Raw genomic sequence first — 19,869 nt, forward strand, 5'->3', positions numbered from 1 at the left:
CTCAGTTCTAAATGGCCTACCCCTTATTCTTAAACTGTGGCCCCTGGTTCTGGACTCCCCCAACATTGGGAACATGTTTCCTGCCTCTAACGTGTCCAACCCCTTAATAATCTTATACGTTTCGAGAAGATCACCTTTCATCCTTCTAAATTCCAGTGTATACAAATTGTCCCTAGTGTGTAGGATAGTGCTAATGTGGAGATCTGTCCTTTTTCTTTGCTTCAGCCACTGGACTCCGCATGGGCTTTGCAGCATTGTGTGCTAGGTTATAGCACATGCTTGAGGCTCTCTCTCTCTCTTTCTCACACATGCTTGAGGCTACGTAATCACAAAAATGCACGGGGATCGCTGGTCGGTGCAGACACGGTGGGCTGAAGAGTGTGTCCATGCTGTAACTCTAAACTAAGACTAAACTAAAACTCTCCGTGAGGATCGATCCTACCCTGGCAGGTACATCATAATCTAATGCTGACTGAATGGACAACTCTGAAAACCTAAGTCTGCATTCTGCAAAATATTTTTTAATTCCAATTGAAACATTTTGCAGTTGCATTTTGCAAACAAAATGTGCTTTTAATCTCCTAGAGATGAAAGATTATGAAGAATGTGCATGGTTAATTATGGGGATAATGAATGTGAGTCGAAATATGTGAGTGTTTTTTTACATTCACATCATTCTTGTAAACGTTATGAAAGGGAAACAATGGTGTGTTGTGTGTTGATGTATCCTGATAACGTTGTCTGACAGTTGCCCTAGGGAGAGGATGCTGGTGGGCGGAGTGGAGGTAGAATTATACCAGGGTTATCAGAGATCTAATATCAGCATGTGGTGAAAACTCGTTCAGTTACAGTTCCCCTTTGAAAGTATCTCACAGAGTCATCTAGCACAGAAACAGGCCCTTTGGCCCAATTGCCAGTGCCAACCAACAAGTCCCATCTACACTAGTCCCACCTACCTGCATTTGGCCAATATCCCTCTAAACTTGTCCTATACCATGCACCTGTCTAAATGTTTCTTAAATGTTATGATAATCCCTGCTTCAACTACCTCCTCTGGCAGCTCGTTCCATTCACCCACCACCCTTTGTGTAAAAAAGGTGGCCCCTCAGGTTCTAATGAAATCATTTCCCCCTCACTTTAAACCTATGTCCTCAGGCTCTGTTCAGGCTATGTTCGCAGGCTCGGCGATCGCTTCGCTCAATTTACATCGGCGAAATCAAACGCAGGCTCGGCGATCGCTTCGCTCAACACTATCGCTCGGTCCGCGTTAAACAAACTGATCTCCCGGTGGCCTAGCACTTCAACTCCCCCTCCCACTCCCAGTCTGACCTTTCTGTCATGGGCCTCCTCCAGTGCCATAGTGAGGCCCACCGGAAATTGGAGGAACAGCACCTCATATTTCGCCTGGGCAGTTTGCAGCCCAGTGGTATGAACATCGACTTCTCCAACTTTAGATAGTTCCACAGTCCCTCTCTTCCCCTCCTCCTTCCCAGATCTCCCTCTATCTTCCTGTCTCCACCTATATCCTTCCTTTGTCCCGCCCCTCTGACATCAGTCTGAAGAAGGGTCTCGACCCGAAACATCGCCCATTCCTTCTCTCCCGAGATGCTGCCTGACCTGCTGAGTTACTCCAGCATTTTGTGAATATGTCCCCAGGTTCTCGATTCCCCTATTCTGGGCAGAAGACTCAGTGCGTTTACCAGCTGTGGTTCTAGTACTCACTTTAATAAATATTAACAGTGTCGCGGAGAGGACTTGAACAATTTCCATTATATTGCACAAGCCATGATGCAGATCTCCAAGAGCAGACAATTTGCTGCCTCAGAAATCCCTGAAACAAAGATTAGAAGAGAATTGACATGGTTTTCTGAGCACCATTACAAGGAAGGTATCACAAAATGCTGGAGTAACTCAGCGGGTCAGGCAGCATCTTGGAGAGAAGGAATGGGTGACGTTTCGGGTCAAGACCCTTCTTCAGACTGATGTCCCCCGTCCATTACAAGGAAGGAGACAGCTGAAAGTGTGAAGTGACTGAATAAAGCTGCACTGCCTTCAGATCAATGTGGATTCTTGTTGACCATAAAGCCCCACACATTGACGTTCATAAGTTCATAAGTGATAGGAATAGAATTGGGCCATTCGGCCCATCAAGACTACTCCGCCATTCAATCATGGCTGATCTATCTCTCCTTCCAAACCCCATTCTCCTGCCTTCTCCTCATAACTCCTGACACCTTTACTAATCAAGAATCTATCTATCATTGCCTTAAAAATATCCATTGGCTTGACCTCCACAGCCTTCGGTGGCAATGAATTAAACAGATTCACCACCCTCTGACTAAAGAAATTCCTCCTCATCTCCTTCCTAAAGGGACATCCTTTAGTTCTGAGGCTATGACCTCTGGTCCTAGACTCTACCACAAATGGAAACATCCTCTCCACATCCACTCCATCCAGGCCTTTCACTATGTAAAACAGATTTGCAGAGATCCCAAATAGCAGATCAGATTGAGGTAAAACACTTGTGTAGTTCAAGCCCAGATCTTATTAGTAAATTTTATTTAATGATAGGGCAGAAGAACTTGGACTAGGATGTGAGGTTCTGTCAATCGGGCATGTTTTCATTCATGTTTCATTCATGTTTCATTCATGCAAAGTATTCATTCATTCTTGTTCTCACTGAGAGGAAAAAACAACGCATAGAACATTGATGTGATTGCAGTGATGGGATTTGATGAGCTTTGATGTGCCTTGTCTAGGGAAGTGAATTAGCGGGAATACCTGATGAGATATTCCAGTGAACAAATAATCATTCTGGGGAACAAGATTACTAGTGAATCCATAAACGTCAGTAGCTGACTGGGACCTTGTCGATGGTCTGTCTTCACGGATATCCAGTTACAGTAGGTGCGGTATTTTTATGCTGGAGCCCTATAGTCTACTTATCAGTGACCCTATTGCAGTGGTAGTGGAGAAATTAGTGGTAGTAATGCCATTAAACATCAAGATTAGACTCAGTTCAGTTTAGCTTATTGTCACGTGTACCGAGGTACAGTGAAAAGCTTTTGTTTCGCGCTAACCAGTCAGCATAAAGACATTACATGATTACAATCAAGCCATTTGCAGTGTGCAGATACATGATAAGGGAGTAAAGTTCAGTGCAGGGTAAAGCCAATAAATTCTGATCAAAGATAGCCACGGGTTGCCAATGAAGTCAACCGTAGTTCAGGACTGTTCACTAGTTGTGCTAGGATGACTCTGTGGGGACAAAGATCTGTAGATGCTAGTTTTTCCAAAGATAGACACAAAGTGCTGGAGTAACTCAGCGGGCCAGAAGGGTCTGAAGAAGGGTCTCGACCCGAAACGTCACCCATTCCTTCTCTCCCGAGATGCTGCATGAATTTTTACTCACGAGTTACTCCAGCATTTTGTGTCTACCTTCGATTTTAGCCAGCATGTTAGGTTAATTGGCTTTGGTTAAATTGTAAATTGTCCCAAGTGTGTAAGGTGGTGCTAGTGTGGTGTGCGGGACGTTTGCTGGTCGGTGGGGACTTGGTGGGCCGAATGGCCTGTTTCCGCACCATATCTCTAAATTCTAAAGGCCGCAGGACTTCCCACCTATTAAATCCCTGGTGAAAATAACTGAATGAAAGTGATGAGAGGAAAGGGGAGGCCCTGATGTTCAATGGCATTACTACCACTAATTTCTCCACTATTGCTGTACTAGAGTCACTCATAAGTAAGCTGAAAGGGTTCCAGTATAAAACTGTCCCCAGTGATGTATTGGGCCGGGACCCTTCTGCAGACCCAACCATTATACTCCAGAGATGCTGCTTGACCCACTGAATTACTCCAGCACACTTTCTATCTAAGGTTAGACCTTCCTTGGTGTAACATAGTAATTGCCTGTCACCAATTAGCACCTACCTGCCTGAATGTTGTCCAAGTTTTGATAGATTCAGGAATGGAAGCTTCGAAGGAACTGCAAATGGATTTGGATGCTGTGCACTGTTGAGCTACCATTTCCTATTTTTGACCTTTGAAGGGAAGAAGCTCATCGATGAAGCAGCTAAAGAAGATTGGACTGGATCTGGGGATGAATGACATCTCCATTCACAACCATCCCCCCTTATCTGAGACATGACTCCAATGGGAGGCGACTTCTCCTGCTTGACTGCCATTGACTGGTTTTATTGACGTTGCTCGTGATCAGTGTCTTGATATCCAGGGCTTCCCCTTTCATCTCATCACTTTCATTCAGTTATTTTCACCAGGGATTTAATAGGTGGGAAGTCCTGCTGCCTTTAGAATTTAGGGATACGGTGCGGAAATAGGCCCTTCGGCCCACCGAGTCCCCACCGACCGCCCCGCACGCTAGCACCACCTTACACACTTGGGACAATTCACAATTTAACCAAAGCCAATTAACCTACAAACCTGTACGCCTGTGGAGTGTGGGAGGAAACTGAAGATCTCGGATAAAACCCACGCAGGTCACGGGGAGAACGTACAATCTCCGTACAGACAAGCACCTGTAGTCAGGATCGAACCCGGGTCTCTGGCGCTGTAAGGCAGTTGCTCCACTGCTATGCCACCATGTTGCCACTGTACTCTGGGTTGAAAGTATAATCAAAAAATAAGCCACCACCCCTGACCTAGCAAGGCACCTGGAGAATTACTTGAAGAGCTCGTAGCTGAATGATCACCTTTCTTGAGGCACAGTACTATTACAGGGAATGAGGGCGCAGACAAGTTATAAACCAGTATGCAGTGTTATGATTAAAGTGGTTCGAGGACTCTTTTCTTCTCATTATTTGTTCGAGGCTTGTTCCTCTGGAGGTGATGGTTGCCTGAAGGGGCAGTGGAGACCCACACGATGAATTGCTTTAGTCATCTAGATGCCAAACAGCAAATGGGACAAAACGCTTTGAGGCTCGTGACTCTCGGGAGAGTTGCTCCAGTCACAGCCTGAACAGTCAATGAATGCTGGTGGAAGGATTTCACCAGACTCTCCCATTCATCAAGGTGTTTGTTACTCACCACCAAGTTGAAGAAACACCAACGCGTTCAGCAATACTGAAGATAGACACAGAGCGCTGGAGTAACTCAGCGGGTCAGGCAGCATCTCCAGGAATAGGTGACGTTTCGGGTCAAAGCCCTTTGTCAGTCTTATACCTACTCCTGTGTTACCTCCTAATGACATGCAGGCTGGTAGGTTAATTGGCTGCTCAAAATTTTCCCTAGTTAGTAGGTGAAAGATAAAATTGAATTGATTGAAAGATGCAGCATTGAAACAGGTCCTTTGGCCCACTGAGTCCATCCTGACCATCAGTCACCCATTTACACTCGTTCTATGTTATTCCATTTTTGCACCCACTCTTTACACACTGAGATCAATTTTGCAGAGGCCAACTAACCGTCTTTGGGATGTGTGGGAAAACCGGAGCGCCCGGAGAAAACCCACGCGGTCACAGGAACTTGCAAACTCCACACAGTCAGCACCCGTGGTCGGGATTGGACAAGGGTCTCCGGTGCTGTGAGGCAGCAGCTGTACCAGACAGGCCTAGATGGGGAAATTGGTAGGAAACCTTGATCAATGTAGAATCGGTGTAAATGAGTGGAGTTGGTGCGCCTAAGAACCTGTTTCTGTGTTGTACCTCTGACCATCTGACTAGAAGCCCTTTCCATTGTGTTCGGAGTTCATCCAATAAAAGTTGGTCTTCAGTCACTTGTAGGCTTCCTTGCCCCTGGACCCAGGCCTGGCTCTGTGAAGCCCTTGTGATGAATGGAGTGAATGAATGGATGATTCTTTATTGTCACATGTGACAAGTAACAGTGGTATTCTTTGTTTGCTCGGGTACGAGGGCAACTTTGTGCCAAAAGGAATCAAGCAGAGGCATCTTTCACTCTCTCCGAAATGGTGCAGTGAAAGCAAGTCTTTCTTAATGCAGAGGGACGCTCTTGGAAGGGCGGGACACACCTAACACACCTAGCTAAAAAATATCGGACAAGTCCGTCGGACTCTGCCTTTAATGTAGTGCCATAGCAAATTGGACCTAACAAATTATAATCCAAACCATCCCTGGGTTTTGGTCACAACAAGCCTTGCAGAAATGAGTTTAAAAATTAAAATAGATTTTTTTTTACTCCATTGCCTAAATGATTATCAGAAGCTATAATAAGCATCAAATTGAATCATTAGTGATGTGTTATTTTATGGATGCCTATTAAAAGCAAAATATATATCAGTTTGCATTTTAATAAGGTTTTCTTTGAGTCAGGTCAGTTAGCAATTCAATTTATATAGCAAATCAAGACAATTTGAAGGCTTGTTAACTTCCATCTCCAAATGACAGACCAGAAATTGTGTCGTGTGTTTCCCAAGGGAAGGAGATGAAAGTTAGAGAATTGCCTTTGCTTGAGTTTGTGCAATAAATAAAGATGTATTTGTACAGTAGATTGCCTCTCAAAATTGACTTTTTTGAAGAAGGAGATTATCCAACCCACCACGAACCTCTGAAACTGTTGAACATAGAGAAGCAGGCGTGAGATGCCATTTGTTAGGTCCTGGGTTTAAATCTAACTATGTACACAGCAAGATCCCAGCATGTATTTAACTGTTGTGGATCGATTTTGAAGAAGTGCTCGCAAATGGACAATTGGCTTGAGCTGGTGAATATTAACTGGGTGTTCTGCAGTGAATATGAGACAGGGATTTGACTAACAGCTAGTCTCGAAGGGTGGTTTGACCTGTTTCCGTACGGGAGAAGGTGAACGGAAGACGCGGAGGATCGCGGCCTCAGGGGGAGTCCGCCAAGCCAGTCCCCCTCTGCCGACCCAGGACCCAGAGGACCCGCAGTCTACGGCCTGCAGCAGGAAGGCTTCTCGTTGGACACAGCGGACCTCCGGACTGGGAGAGCAAAGCCGCTGTGCGGACTGCTTGCCACCTTGCTCGTCCCTCGAAGACCAGGGTGACCAGGAGGATGTTGTCCTCCACGGCCGCTCCGTGCCGCTGCAGGACCGCGTCTGATCCACACGGTTACCCGACCCGAGTGCCTGAGGCCTCCTGTGGCGCCTGATCCCTGCGACCTCCCGGCTGATGCAGGGCTTCCAGCGGCCAACTCCATGCAAACATCGACCCCCAAACGTGGCCCTCGCCTCTCACAGCCTCCATTCTAACTCTGTCCCCCAGCCGACCCGGCACCTCCCAGACCATGGCACGGGAGGTGAGCCCACAGCCCACTCACCGGCACCCATCTTCCCCTCCCCCCACCGCCACCATCTTGAAGGTTCACCTACACCTGAAGAGGATCTTTATAACCATCAACATCACACTGTGCTTGCATTCCATTTTTAGAGTCGCAGAGTCATAACGTGTGGAAACAGGCCCTTCGGCCCTACTTGCCCACACCGACGGACATGTCCCAGCTACACTAGTCCCTATGGCCCATATCCCTCTAAACCTGTCCTATCCATGTACTTGTCTAAATGTTTCTTAAACATTGCAATAGTCCCAGCCTCAACTACCTCCTCTGGCAGCTTGTTCCATACACCCACCACCCTTTGTGTGGAAAAGTTACCATTCAGATTCCTATTAAATCTTTCCCCCTTCACCTTCAACCCATGTCCTCTGGTTCTCGATTCCCCTACTCTGGTCAAGAGACTCTGTGCGTCCACCCGATCTATTCCACTCACGATTTTATATACCTCTATAAGATCACCTCTCATCTAACTGCGCTCCAAGGAATAGAGTCCCAGCCTGCTCAACCACTCCCTGTCTGTCAGACCCTCGAGTCCTGGCAACATCATCGTAAATCTTCTCTGTACCCTTTCCAACTTGACAACATCTTTCCTGTAACATGGTGCCCAGAACTGAACACAATACTCTGAATGTGGCCTCACCAACCAACGTCTTGTGTAACTGCAATATGACCTCCCAACTTCTATATTCAATAGTCCGACTGATGGAGGCCAATGTGCCAAAAGCCTTGTTGACCTCCCAATCTACCTGTTTAGTGTAGTACATTGGGCACACCGGTTATTGCAGCAATCCTGGCTCAAACCTGACCCCAGTTGCCACCAGTATGGAGTTCGCTTGCTCTCCTTTTGATCCACCAAGTGTCCTCCAGTTTCCTTCATTTTCACCCACAATGACGTCATGGAAGATTCATTTCCGTTACAAAAATTAACCCTGGTGCAAGTGAATGACAAAAAGAACCAAAGGGGAATTGCTGAGCATGTGTGAGAGAGAATATATTGCAGGGTACAGCACAATAAGGAGAAGGGCAGGTGGGATTAATGTTGGGATGGCATAACTGGTGGACCAGGGTTTGATCCTGACCTCCGGCACTTTCCGTATGGAGTTTGCACATCCTTCTTCTGACCACATGCATTTTCTCCAGGGTGTTCTGGTTTCGTCCCACATCACAAAGACAAACTGGTGAATGTGAATGGCCCCTGATGAGTAGACAATGGGTAGGATTTGAGTGCCGACAATGGGAATGTGGGGAAAATAAATGGAATTGGTGGGAAGGGGTGCCAGTGGTTGGCACCTGGTGGTCCTGTATCCATGCTTCATGGCTCTATGGCCATAAGATTGCTCTCTGAGAGCTGCCATTGATTGACCTGATAAATTGAATCCTATACACTAGGGACAATTTCCAATTTTACTGAAGCCAATTAACCTACAACCATGTGCGTCTTTGGAGCGTGGGAGAAAACCGGAGCAGCTGGAGAAAACCCACGTGGTCTCAGGGAGAATGTACAAACTGCGTACAGACAGCGCTCATAAGTCAGGATCAAACCTGGTGTATCTGGTGCTGTAAAGCAGCAACTATACCGCTGCGCCACCGCGCCACCCTGGTAGACAGTGGATCGTCATTGGAACAATTTATCCGCCTTGATCAACTTTAAGATTTTGAAACAGGGAACTGCAGGTGCTGGTTTACAAAGAAGGACTCAAAGTGCTGGAGCAACACAGTGTCTCAGGCACTGGAGAATATGGATAGCCAACGTTTCGGTGTCGGGACCCTTCTTCAGGTTGAATGTGTGGGGGGGGTGGGGGTGGGAGTGGAAGAAAGGTGCAAATGGTATGTTAGCATTCATAGCAAGAGGATTTGAATATAGGAGCAGGGAGGTTCTGCTGCAGTTGTACAGGGCCTTGGTGAGACCGCACCTGGAGTATTGTGTACAGTTTTGGTCTCCTAATCTGAGGAAACACATTCTAGCCTTAGAGGGAGTACAGAGAAGGTTCACCAGATTGATCCCTGGGATGGCAGGACTTTCATATGAAGAAAGACTGGATAGACTAGGCTTATACTCGCTGGAATTTAGAAGACTGAGGGGGGATCTTATAGAAACATATAAAATTCTTAAGGGGTTGGAGAGGCTAGATGCTGGAACATTGTTCCCGATGTTGGGGAAGTCCAGAACCAGGGGTCACAACTTAAGGATAAGGGGGAAGTCTTTTAGGACCGAGATGAGAAAACATTTCTTCACACAGAGAGTGGTGAGTCTGTGGAATTCTCTGCCACAGAAGGTAGTTGAGGCCAGTTCATTGGCTATATTTAAGAGGGAGTTAGATGTGGCCCTTCTGGCTAAAGGGATCAGGGGGTATGGAGAGAAGGCAGGTACGGGATACTGAGTTGGATGATCAGCCATGATCATATTGAATGGCGGTGCAGGCTCGAAGGGCCGAATGGCCTACTCCTGCACCTATTTTCTATGTTTCTAACCATGGTCCCCAGGTCCTGTACAACTGGCTCGTTCATAGCTCCTGGAGCAGTGGCTTCTGCACACAGATCGTGTGATGATAATGAGTGTACTCCCTTCCAGAATCCTCACCTTGTCACAATATTAATCCCTGTTTGTTATAAAATATCTACCGGTACCCTCACTTTATTGAGATTATACGATACAAATCTATATTTCAAAGTAATTTATTTCACTGCCTTTCTATGTTTCTATGTAAAGCTGGAAGAGACTAGAGCAGGACAAGGCATGGCAAGTTATGGTGAAGATCGGCAAGGGGTCGTTTGGCAGGCAGATGGTTGGAATTAGGCCAGAGATGAAAAAATAGAAGATGTGAGGAAACTGTTGACTTCAACACATGCAGATAAAATGCATTTGCTACATATTTGCTTATTTCAATTTGCAAATATCCACAATATTTTTTGTGGCCATTTCAGAGAGTCAGCCTGGTTTTTTTTCTGTTCTCGTTCCATTTATAGACAGTGAGATTCCTGTTCCCTTGTATCCCATTGTTTATCGCAGTCAATGAAGTGCTTTCAAAGTTTATTCTATGTTATTGAGTTATTAGTTTGGGACAAACAAAGCAGGAAGTCCCAGACTGGATCTGCAATGTTTGCTGAGTTATCTGCTGTGTGGCAGCAAGTGGTACAACTGACCTCAGTCACTCTGGGACAAATCATCCAGGGTTTCGAGAGCACAGGAACATTGGACACAAGAGCAAGGATCATGACCAAAAATGTCGCTGGCCAATTTATGTAATTGTTGTGAGTTTGCCAGGGGAAGGCAGTACAATCTATTCTGACAAACATCAGTTTCGGATTACATTATGCTGGAAAAGAAAAGTCGGTGCAATCCAATTTCTAGGCAATAACTCTTTCAATCTGCACATCCCACTATGTAACACAGCGGCACTTACTGCGGAAACCTGGCATGGGTCCTGATTCTAAAATGGCAGCACTATCAAGAGAGCAGATGAATGGATTTGCTTTCTAAGGGAACCACTTAATTAAAGAACAAGATCTGGAAGAGTCAAGGATATTCATGTTAATGTTTAAGTTATTTTCATTTTACAACTTTGTGGAATAATTCTGCAGCCCTGCAACCCCTGTGGAGATACTGCATTTCATGCTGCATTTCAAGATAACAGGGTTAGTCCATATCATGAACTCAATTCCCTGAAATGTGCTCTCTGTGTCGGTGGGGCTGTGACTTCAAATCAGCAATTCCAACTTAATTGTAAAATCCAAATTGAAGCAATTGACTGTTAAAAGAGTGACACGTGTCTGATAAGGATGTCTGTTGAATTCATTTCAAATGAAGCCATTTCTTTAATTTAGTGCAGTTCAGTTTAGATTAAAGATACGGCTGGAAGCTGGATACCCGACCCACCAAGTCCATGCGACCATCGACCGCCCGCTCACACTCATTCTATGTTCTCTCGTTCACATCCATTCTCGACAAACTAGGGCAATTTACAGACGGTCAATTAACCTACAGAGCCGCACAACATTTTTGGTATTTGGACTTTAGACTTTAGAGATAAAGCATGGAAACAGGCCCTTCGGCCCACCAAGTTTGTGTCGACCAGCGATCACTACATATTATCCTACACGCTAGAGACAATTTACAATTTTTACCAAAGCCAATTAAACTACAAACCTGTAAGTCTTTGGTGTGTGGGAAGAAACTGGAGCACTCAAAGGAGACTTACGTGGTCAAAGGGAGAGCGTGCAAACTCTACACAGGTAGAAGCCAAGGTCAGGATCGACCCTGGGACTCTGGCGCTGTGAGGCAGCAGCACTACCAGCTGCACCACTGTGTTGCCAACTTCAAGTGACCCAATGGCGGAGACTGCCTCCTATCCATTGGATGAAGCAACATGAGTTGAATTGCCATTTTAGCATTCTGCTTGATTCACAAAACTCAAAGGGCAACATGATATTTTGGCATTTATTTTAATGTAATGCAGACAGTGATACAGTTTGGTAGTATAAAGGTGTGTATTGCACTACATGAGCTCACATGCCACCAAAGGCGCTGGGGGAATTCAGGTTTTGGGATGGCACGGCATCGCAATAACCGGTAACGCTGCATCGCTCCAATGACCCAGGTTCGATCCCGACCTCGGGTGCCGTCTGTGTGATTTTTTAAAATCGTCTTCGTGTTCTTCTTGTGACTGCGTGGGTGTTGTTGTGCCGGAGCTGTGGTTCAATCCCATATCCCAAAGATATGGGAGTTGTCATTTCCTTTTCCACTATGAATTGCTCTAGTTTTACAGTCAAAGAGCGATACAGCAGGGAAATAGGCCATTCAACCCATCTTGTCCATGGACTCATTGGGCTGGTCCCTTTTGCCTGCATTTGGCGTGACCCTTCCTATCCAAATACCTATCTAAATGTCCTTCTTTAAATTGTAATTGTATCTGCTTCTATAGGTTTCTCTGACCACTCATTCCAGATAAGGACTACCCTCTGGGTGATAAAGTTGTCCCTGAGGTCCTCTCACCTTAAGCCTTTCACCTCTAGTTTCAGAATCCTCTACCCTGGGAAACAGACCATGAGCATTCTCCTTATCCACACCCCTCATTATGTGGCGCACCGCCTCACTAAGGTCATCCCTCAGCCTCCCGTATGCCAAGGCAGAGTCTCCGCCTATCCAAGCTCTCCCTACAGCTCAATCCCGCAAGTCCAGGTACCATCCTGATGATTCTCCTCTGTGCCCTTTCCATCGTTATGACATCCTTCCTGGAGCTGGGCAAATACAGTCTCCAAGTATGGTCTCACCAACGACCTGTCCAGCTGCATCACGACACGCCAACTTCTGCGCTCAATACTCTTCCCAATGAAGGCAGGCGTGCCAAATGCCTTTATCACACTGCCCACCTCTCTCCCCACGTTTAGGGAAACATGCACCTTTTTACCAAGATCTCTCTGTTCTGCAACTTTCTCCAGAGTTCTGCCATTTACCGTCTGTGTGGGAAATACGGGTATATGGGGAGAATATGAAAGGGATTAATGTAGGTTTAGTGTAAAATGAGTGCTCGATGGTGGCATGAACATGTTGGGCTGAATGGCCTTGCCCCGTGATTGTATGAATCTATGAACATCGGTGTGCATACCTGCTGGAAAGGGTGTGGAGAATGATGTCAGGACACGAGGGTCTGAGCTATAGGGAGAGGTTGAGCAGGCTGGGACTCTATTCCTTGGAGCGCAGGAGGATGAGGGTGATCTTATAGGAGGTGTATAAGATCATGAGAGTATTAGTTAGGGTAAGTTCACGGAACCAGTGCAGGAGAACCAGAGGACATAGGTTTAAGGTGAGGGGGAAACATTTAATAGGAACGTGAGGGGCAACTTTTCTACTGAAACGGTGGTAGGCATATGGAACAGGTTACCAGAGGAGATAGTTGAAAAAACATTTGGACAGGTACATGGATAGGAAAGATTTGGAGGGATATGGGCCAAGCGTTGGCAGGTCGGACTGGTGTAGATGGGGCAAGTGGGTCGATGTGGGTAAGGTGGATCGAGGGCCTGTCTCAGTGCTGTATGACTCTGTGAATAATACCCCTCAAGCAGACACACCATGTTGGAACTCGAATCAATGTCCATGCATGTTGAATGTAAACACACTACTTTTATTTTCTTTCCGTAGTTGCCATGGTTTCCCGTGAGCAAAACCCAGTGATTGTCATCGCCGTGGTTTCAGTAGCGGGTCTGATCGTCCTGGTGTCAATGGTCTTCGGATTCATCATTTGGCGAAGGTAAATACAACCAGGTATATAGGAGAGGCTTCAACCCCCCCCCCCCCCCCCCCCTCAGTGTCATACCTCCACTCTTTGCATCAATGCCCCTCCTGAGAACAGAACCAATTTTGACTCGTGTGCAGGAAGGCACTGCCGATGCTGGTTTATACCGAAGATAGACACAAATTGCTGGAGTAACCCATTTTGACTTCCTCAGCAGTCGATCAATCTTTTTGTTTTCACCAATCTGCTAAACTTGACGATGTGAATGTTGAAAATACTAGATCACTGTGTGTTGGACGAGAGAGAGAGAGAGAGAGAGAGAGAGAGAGAGGGGGAGAGAGAGAGAGGGAGAGAGAGGAATTAATCAAATGTTCTCTACAATTTTCTGGGAAATTAACCAGGTTGAGAAACTAGACACACGCCTGACCAATGAAATCTCAGTGGACTGAGATGGCAATACCCTAATTTAATTGTGTTGCTTTCAGTGTGTTACATGATGCCTTTTCTTCCCTCTCCCTGTCAGGAGGAATTAAGATTGACATTGAATATCTTTTGTTAATTTGTCTGGCCCTGTCACATCACGAGTTGCTGGTTCATTCCGAGTCTAATTGAGCTATTACAAGCAAACAATTTGAGGCAACAAGGTCCCTCTGAATGTGCAGGAAGGAACTGCAGATGCTGGCTTACACCGAAGATAGACACCAAATGCTGGAGTAACTCAGCGTGTCAGGTAGCATCTCTGTACTGATTGTGAATGATCAGCCATGATCACATTGAACGGCGGTGCTGGCTCGAAGGGCCGAATGGCCTACTCCTGCACCTATTGTCTATTGTCGGTAGAGAAGGAATAGGTGAGGTTTTGGGTTGAGACCCTTCTTCACACTAAGAGTCAGGGGAGAGGGAAACTAGAGGTATGAAAAGGTACAAAGAACAGATTAATGAAAGTTATGCAAAAGGACAAATTAAGGCCTGCAACAATGATCAAGAAAAGGTAGAGCCCACAATGGTCTATTGTTGGCTGTGGAGAAGGTAATAACGAGCGGATACAAACAGTGAAACTGACCAGGATGACAGTTATACTAGTAGGATGACGAGAGTGGGGGATGGACGGAGAGAGGGGGAATGCAAGTGTTACTTGAAGTTCGGGACATCAATAGTGACACCGCTGGGTTGTAAGCTGCCCAAGTGGTCCTGCTCAACTTGTGAAAACTGCACAGGCCTTTCCAACAGCAACATTTCTTTACCACTTGGAGAAGATCTGAAGAAAGAGCTAGCACAGGCAAGTTGGGCCCAACAGCCTCCTGCTACACATCACCATTCTAATGTAATGCAGCACCAAAGATCTCGACATCTCAGAACTACAAGTTGGGAACGAAAGGTATCCTGTTGGAGATGTTGGGGCACTGCTATCTGCTGCTGGTGGGGCGTCCATGAAGTCATATCCAGGGACAGCCAAAGTCACGATCAGTAGGAAGGAACTGCAGATGCTGGTTTAAACCGAAGATAGACACAAAAAGCTGGAATAACCCAGCGGGACAGACAGCATCTCTGGAGAGAAGGAATGGGTGACATTTCGGGAGAATAGACAATAGACAACAGACAATAGGTGCAGGAGTAGGCCATTCGGCCCTTCGAGCCTGCACCACCATTCAATGTGATCATGGCTGATCATTCTCAATCAGTATCCCGTTCCTGCCTTCTCCTCATACCCCCTGACTCCGCTATCCTTAAGAGCTCTATCTAGCTCTCTCTTGAATGCATGTCTATCTGAAGTCATGAGTTTGAAGTTCAATCTTGTTCTCTCCTGTTTCTTCCCAGTTCGGGACTCTGCTTCGAACGCAAATGTATTCTACCTGCCTGCACATGCTCTCCATCACTCCACTCCCCCCCCTGTCTGTGTGCCTGTCTATTAGCCTCTTTCTTAAATCTTGCTCTTGTGTCTGCTTCCACCACTTCCTCTGGCAGTGCGTTCCAGGCACCCAGGACTCTCTGTATAAATAATTTGCATTGTAAATCCCTTTTAAACTTTCCGACTCTCACCTTAAAGCTATGCCCTCTCGTGTCTGACATTTCTATTCGAGGAAAAAGACTGACTATCTATCATATGCTATCTGGGAAAAAGTTTAGTTTCTTTAGTTTAGTATTATTATTATCACCACGTGCAGTGAAAAGCGGTTTTGTTGCTTGATTTCAAATGGAGCAATCTCTCCACAATGGCCTGATGACCTCTACACCGACAAGGGTAGCCCAGGGTCAATGCCTGTCCTGTTGTGATCGCTTATCGTAGCTGGGCTAGGTTTGGGTTTAGGGTTAGGTTCATTGCTGTCACTGTACTGAGGTATAGTTTGCATGCTGTCCAATCAAATCAGATAATGCTATACATCAATACAATCAAGTCAAACTCAAGTACAATTAGGTAGAGCAAGGCGGAGGGTACAGAGCACAGACTCTAGTGCTCAGCATTGTAGTCCATCAGTTCCATAGACAAACCAATGGAGCAAGGAGGTCCTTCTGCAGTTGTACAGGGCCCTAGTGAGACTGCACCTGGAGTACTGTGTGCAGTTTAGGTCTCCAAATGTGAGGAAGGATATTCTTGCTATTGAGGGCGTGCAGCGTAGGTTTACTAGGTTAATTCCCGGAATGGCGGGATTGTCATATGTTGAAAGATTGGAGCGACTAGGCTTGTATACACTGGAATTTAGAAGGATGAGAGGAGATCTTATCGAAACGTATAAGATTATTAAGGGGTTGGACACGTTAGAGGCAGGAACCATGTTCCCAATGTTGGGGGAGTCCAGAACAAGGGGCCACAGTTTAAGAATAAGGGGTAGGCCATTTAGAACAGAGATGAGGAAAAGCTTTTTCAGTCAGAGAGTTGTGAATCTGTGGAATTCTCTGCCTCAGAAGGCAGTGGAGGCCAATTCTCTGAATGCATTCAAGAGAGAGCTAGATAGAGCTCTTAAGGATAACGGAGTCAGGGGGTATGGGGAGAAGGCAGGATCGCGGTTCTGATTGAGAATGATCAGCCATGATCACATTGAATGGCGGTGCTTGTTCGAAGGGCCGAATGGCCTCCTCCTGCACCTATTGTCTATTGTCTATTGTCCTCAATGGAGTAGAGGTGAATTGAACACTCCCCTAGTTTAAGGCAGGACCATTCAGAAGACTGAGGGGAAGAAGCTGTTCCTGAATCTGGCAGTGCGCGCTTTCAAGCTTCCGTACCTTTTGCCCGACTGGAGCAAAATAAATTACTGCAGTGGGACAGGTCTTTGATTATGTTGGCTGCTTTTCTGAAGCAGCGTGAAGTGTAGATGGAATCAATGGTGGGGATTCTGGCCTGTATGGACTGGGCTACATCTATAACTCTCTGCAATCCCTTGCAGTCTTGGGCGGAGTTGTTCCCTGTACATAGAAACATAGAAAATAGGTGCAGGAGTAGGCCATTCGGCCCTTCGAGCCTGCACCGCCATTCAATATGATCATGGCTGATCATCTTGCTCAGTAGCCTGTACCTGCCTTCTCTCCATACCCCCTGATCCCTTTAGCAAAAAGGGCCACATCTAACTCCCTCTTAAATATAGCCAATGAACTGGCCTCAACTACCTTCTGTGGCAGAGAATTCCACAGACTCACCACTCTCTGTGTGAAGAAATGTTTTCTCACCTTGGTCCTAACATTATCCAAACTGTTTGATTGGGACTTACACCTCTTACATTCGATGCCTCAGCTAATAAGGGAAAGCATCTGAGAAGAAGCTTTTTTTTAACCAACTGAGTTGAAGAAGCTGATCCTAAGTCAGGTGATGCACAGTTTCAAGCTTCTGTATCTTCTGCCCAATGGTTGTGGGAGAAGAAGGAATGGCCAGGCCATCAGTCTAGGGCTGGGGGAGAGAAGAAGTGGTTCAAGTTTTGTTTAGCTTAGAGATACAGCACGGAAACAGGCCCTTCGGCCCAACAGGTTCGCACCGACCAGCAATCCCACGCACTAACACTGTGCTACACACACACGGGACAATTTACAATTACGCCAAGCCGATTAACCTACAAACCTGTAAGTCTTTAGAGTGTGGGAGGAAACTGAAGATCTCTGAGAAAACCCACACGGTCGCGGGGAGAACGTACAAACTCTGTACAGACAACACCCGTAGTCAGGATGGAAACCGGGTCTCTGGCGCTGTAAGGCAGCAGCTCTACCGCTGCGCCACCGTGCCACCCACGATTCTGCCTCGAGGAAGTTCTGCCTCGATTTCTCTTCATTTTAAAATTGTAATACATTAAAACTTCCTCAATGTCTTTATCTAAGCCCAGGCAGTGGCAGTAGGGTCAGTTGGATGAAATAAAAGACCGTGACTATATCTCTAAACAAGAACAACGATAGACAATAGACAATAGGTGCAGGAGGAGGCCATTCAGCCCTTCGAGCCAGCACCATCATTCAATGTGATCATGGCTGATCATTCTCAATCAGTACCCCGTTCCTGCCTTCTCCCCATACCCCCTGACTCCGCTATCCTTAAGAGCTCTATCTAGCTCTCTCTTGAATGCATGCAGAGAATTGGCCTCCACTGCCTTCTGAGGCAGTGAATTCCACAGATTTACAACTCTCTGATTGAAAAAGTTTTTCCTCATCTCTGTTCTAAATGGCCTACCTCTTATTCTTAAACTGTGGCCCCTGGTTCCGGACTCCCCCAACATTGGGAACATGTTTCCTGCCTCTAACGTCTCCACGGTCGTGCAGCGGTAGAGTTGCTGCCTTACAGCGAATGCAGCGCCGGAGACTCAGGTTCGATCCTGACTACGGGCGCCGTCTGTACGGAGTTTGTACGTTCTCCCCGTGACCTGTGTGGGTTTTCTCCGAGATCTTCGGTTTCCTCCCACACTCCAAAGACGTACAGGTATGTAGGTTAATTGACTGGGTAAATGTAAAAATTGTCCCTAATGTGTATAGGATAGTGTTAATGTGCGGGGATCGCTGGGCGGCGCGGACTCGGTGGGCCGAAGGGCCTGTTTCCGCGCTGTATCTCTAAATCTCTAAACCCCTTAATAATCTTATATGTTTCGATAACATCTCCTCTCATCCTTCTAAATTCCAGTGTATACAAGCCTAGTCGCTCCAGTCTTTCAACATATGACAGTCCCGCCATTCCGGGAATTAACCTAGTAAACCTACACTGCACGCCCAAGAACAGCGATGAAATGGGAATTGAGAAATGACATGACTAATGATTGGACTTGGGACTCGGAAATTATTTTCAGACAGCATCAAATTGGCAGATAGCCAATCATCTAGATGACCAAGACAAATTATAAATAATGAATTATAATACATTAATAATAAACATTGGGAAATAAAGTGCAATAGAGTGAAATGAGAGTGTTGGTTTTGGTAGGAAATAAGACAAGGATGTAACAGGAGCAGAGGAGCTGAGGGATCTAAGTGTACGTATAAGTAGGCTGGGAAAATAATAACGCAAGGTAATTTAGCATTTTAAAAAGAAGAAAAAAATTCACCAAGGCTCTCAGAAGAGATAACATTGAAAAGCAGAGATTGGGTATTAAATGTGGCTAGCCCATACTCAGAACCTTGATTTCCATGTATAAAAATAACATGGAGGCATTGGACGCGATGTAAAAGAAAATGATAACAGAACTAACAACTTTCAGAAAAGCTTGAGCAGACAGGCAAGGGGAAACAGAGAGGTGACCTGATTATGATTAAGATTATGGGAGACTTTGATAGAATGGGTCGGGAGATACGGATCTAGAAATTCTATCACACTGTGTAATTTTTATTTGTGCTGCATGACAGGATTTAATTGGAAAATCAATTGCTGAAAAGTGATCAGTGATTCTTGAATGTTTTTCAAAGGTAGGCAAATTGCTTCCAGCTTCGCATGTGTGGCTTGCCGACACCCAGGCAGGTGGAGTAGCATTGTATTGGAAGCAGTTCACATTTGCTCACTACTTCGCTTCAACTTCTGTCTTGATCAGTATGGGGACTCACATTGAGAAACAGACTTGGCAGTGGTACGATGGATATGGCGAGGTTAGAGTTTGCATTAATGTTGATGTTGCATTAATGTTAGGGTTAGGGTGTTCGGGTTAGAGCTGCAGGGATCAGAGTTAAACCCCTGTCCCACAGACGGGTTTTTTAGGCGACTACAGGCGACTAGGCTGTCGCCACACGGTCGCCGGGGTGTCGCCTGTATGGTCGTGAGTCATCTCCTCAGTCGCCCAAAGATCATTGGCGGCTACCTACTTCAACCTACGTCTTCCTGGTCACCGCTGGATTTTCAGAATGTTGAAACATTTTCGGTGACAGTGGGTTTGACGCCAATGGGCGTAGCTTGACGTCTCCTGGCGTAGGTGCTGTCA

The 19,869-nt window shown here is 46.1% G+C and overlaps 1 protein-coding gene across 1 annotated transcript in view; it reads left to right on the top strand.

The window, feature by feature from the left end:
- The window catches only part of epha10 (EPH receptor A10), a 510,644-nt gene that overhangs the window by 414,690 nt on the left and 76,085 nt on the right, over positions 1-19,869 (top strand). Inside the window, exon 8 of the mRNA XM_078423327.1 lies at positions 13,402-13,510. Within this exon, the coding sequence (XP_078279453.1) occupies positions 13,402-13,510 (109 nt within the window). The remainder of the gene's footprint in view (positions 1-13,401; positions 13,511-19,869) is intronic.

This window comes from Rhinoraja longicauda, chromosome 27 (assembly GCF_053455715.1).
Source record: "Rhinoraja longicauda isolate Sanriku21f chromosome 27, sRhiLon1.1, whole genome shotgun sequence".
Classification (NCBI taxonomy): domain Eukaryota; kingdom Metazoa; phylum Chordata; class Chondrichthyes; order Rajiformes; family Arhynchobatidae; genus Rhinoraja; species Rhinoraja longicauda.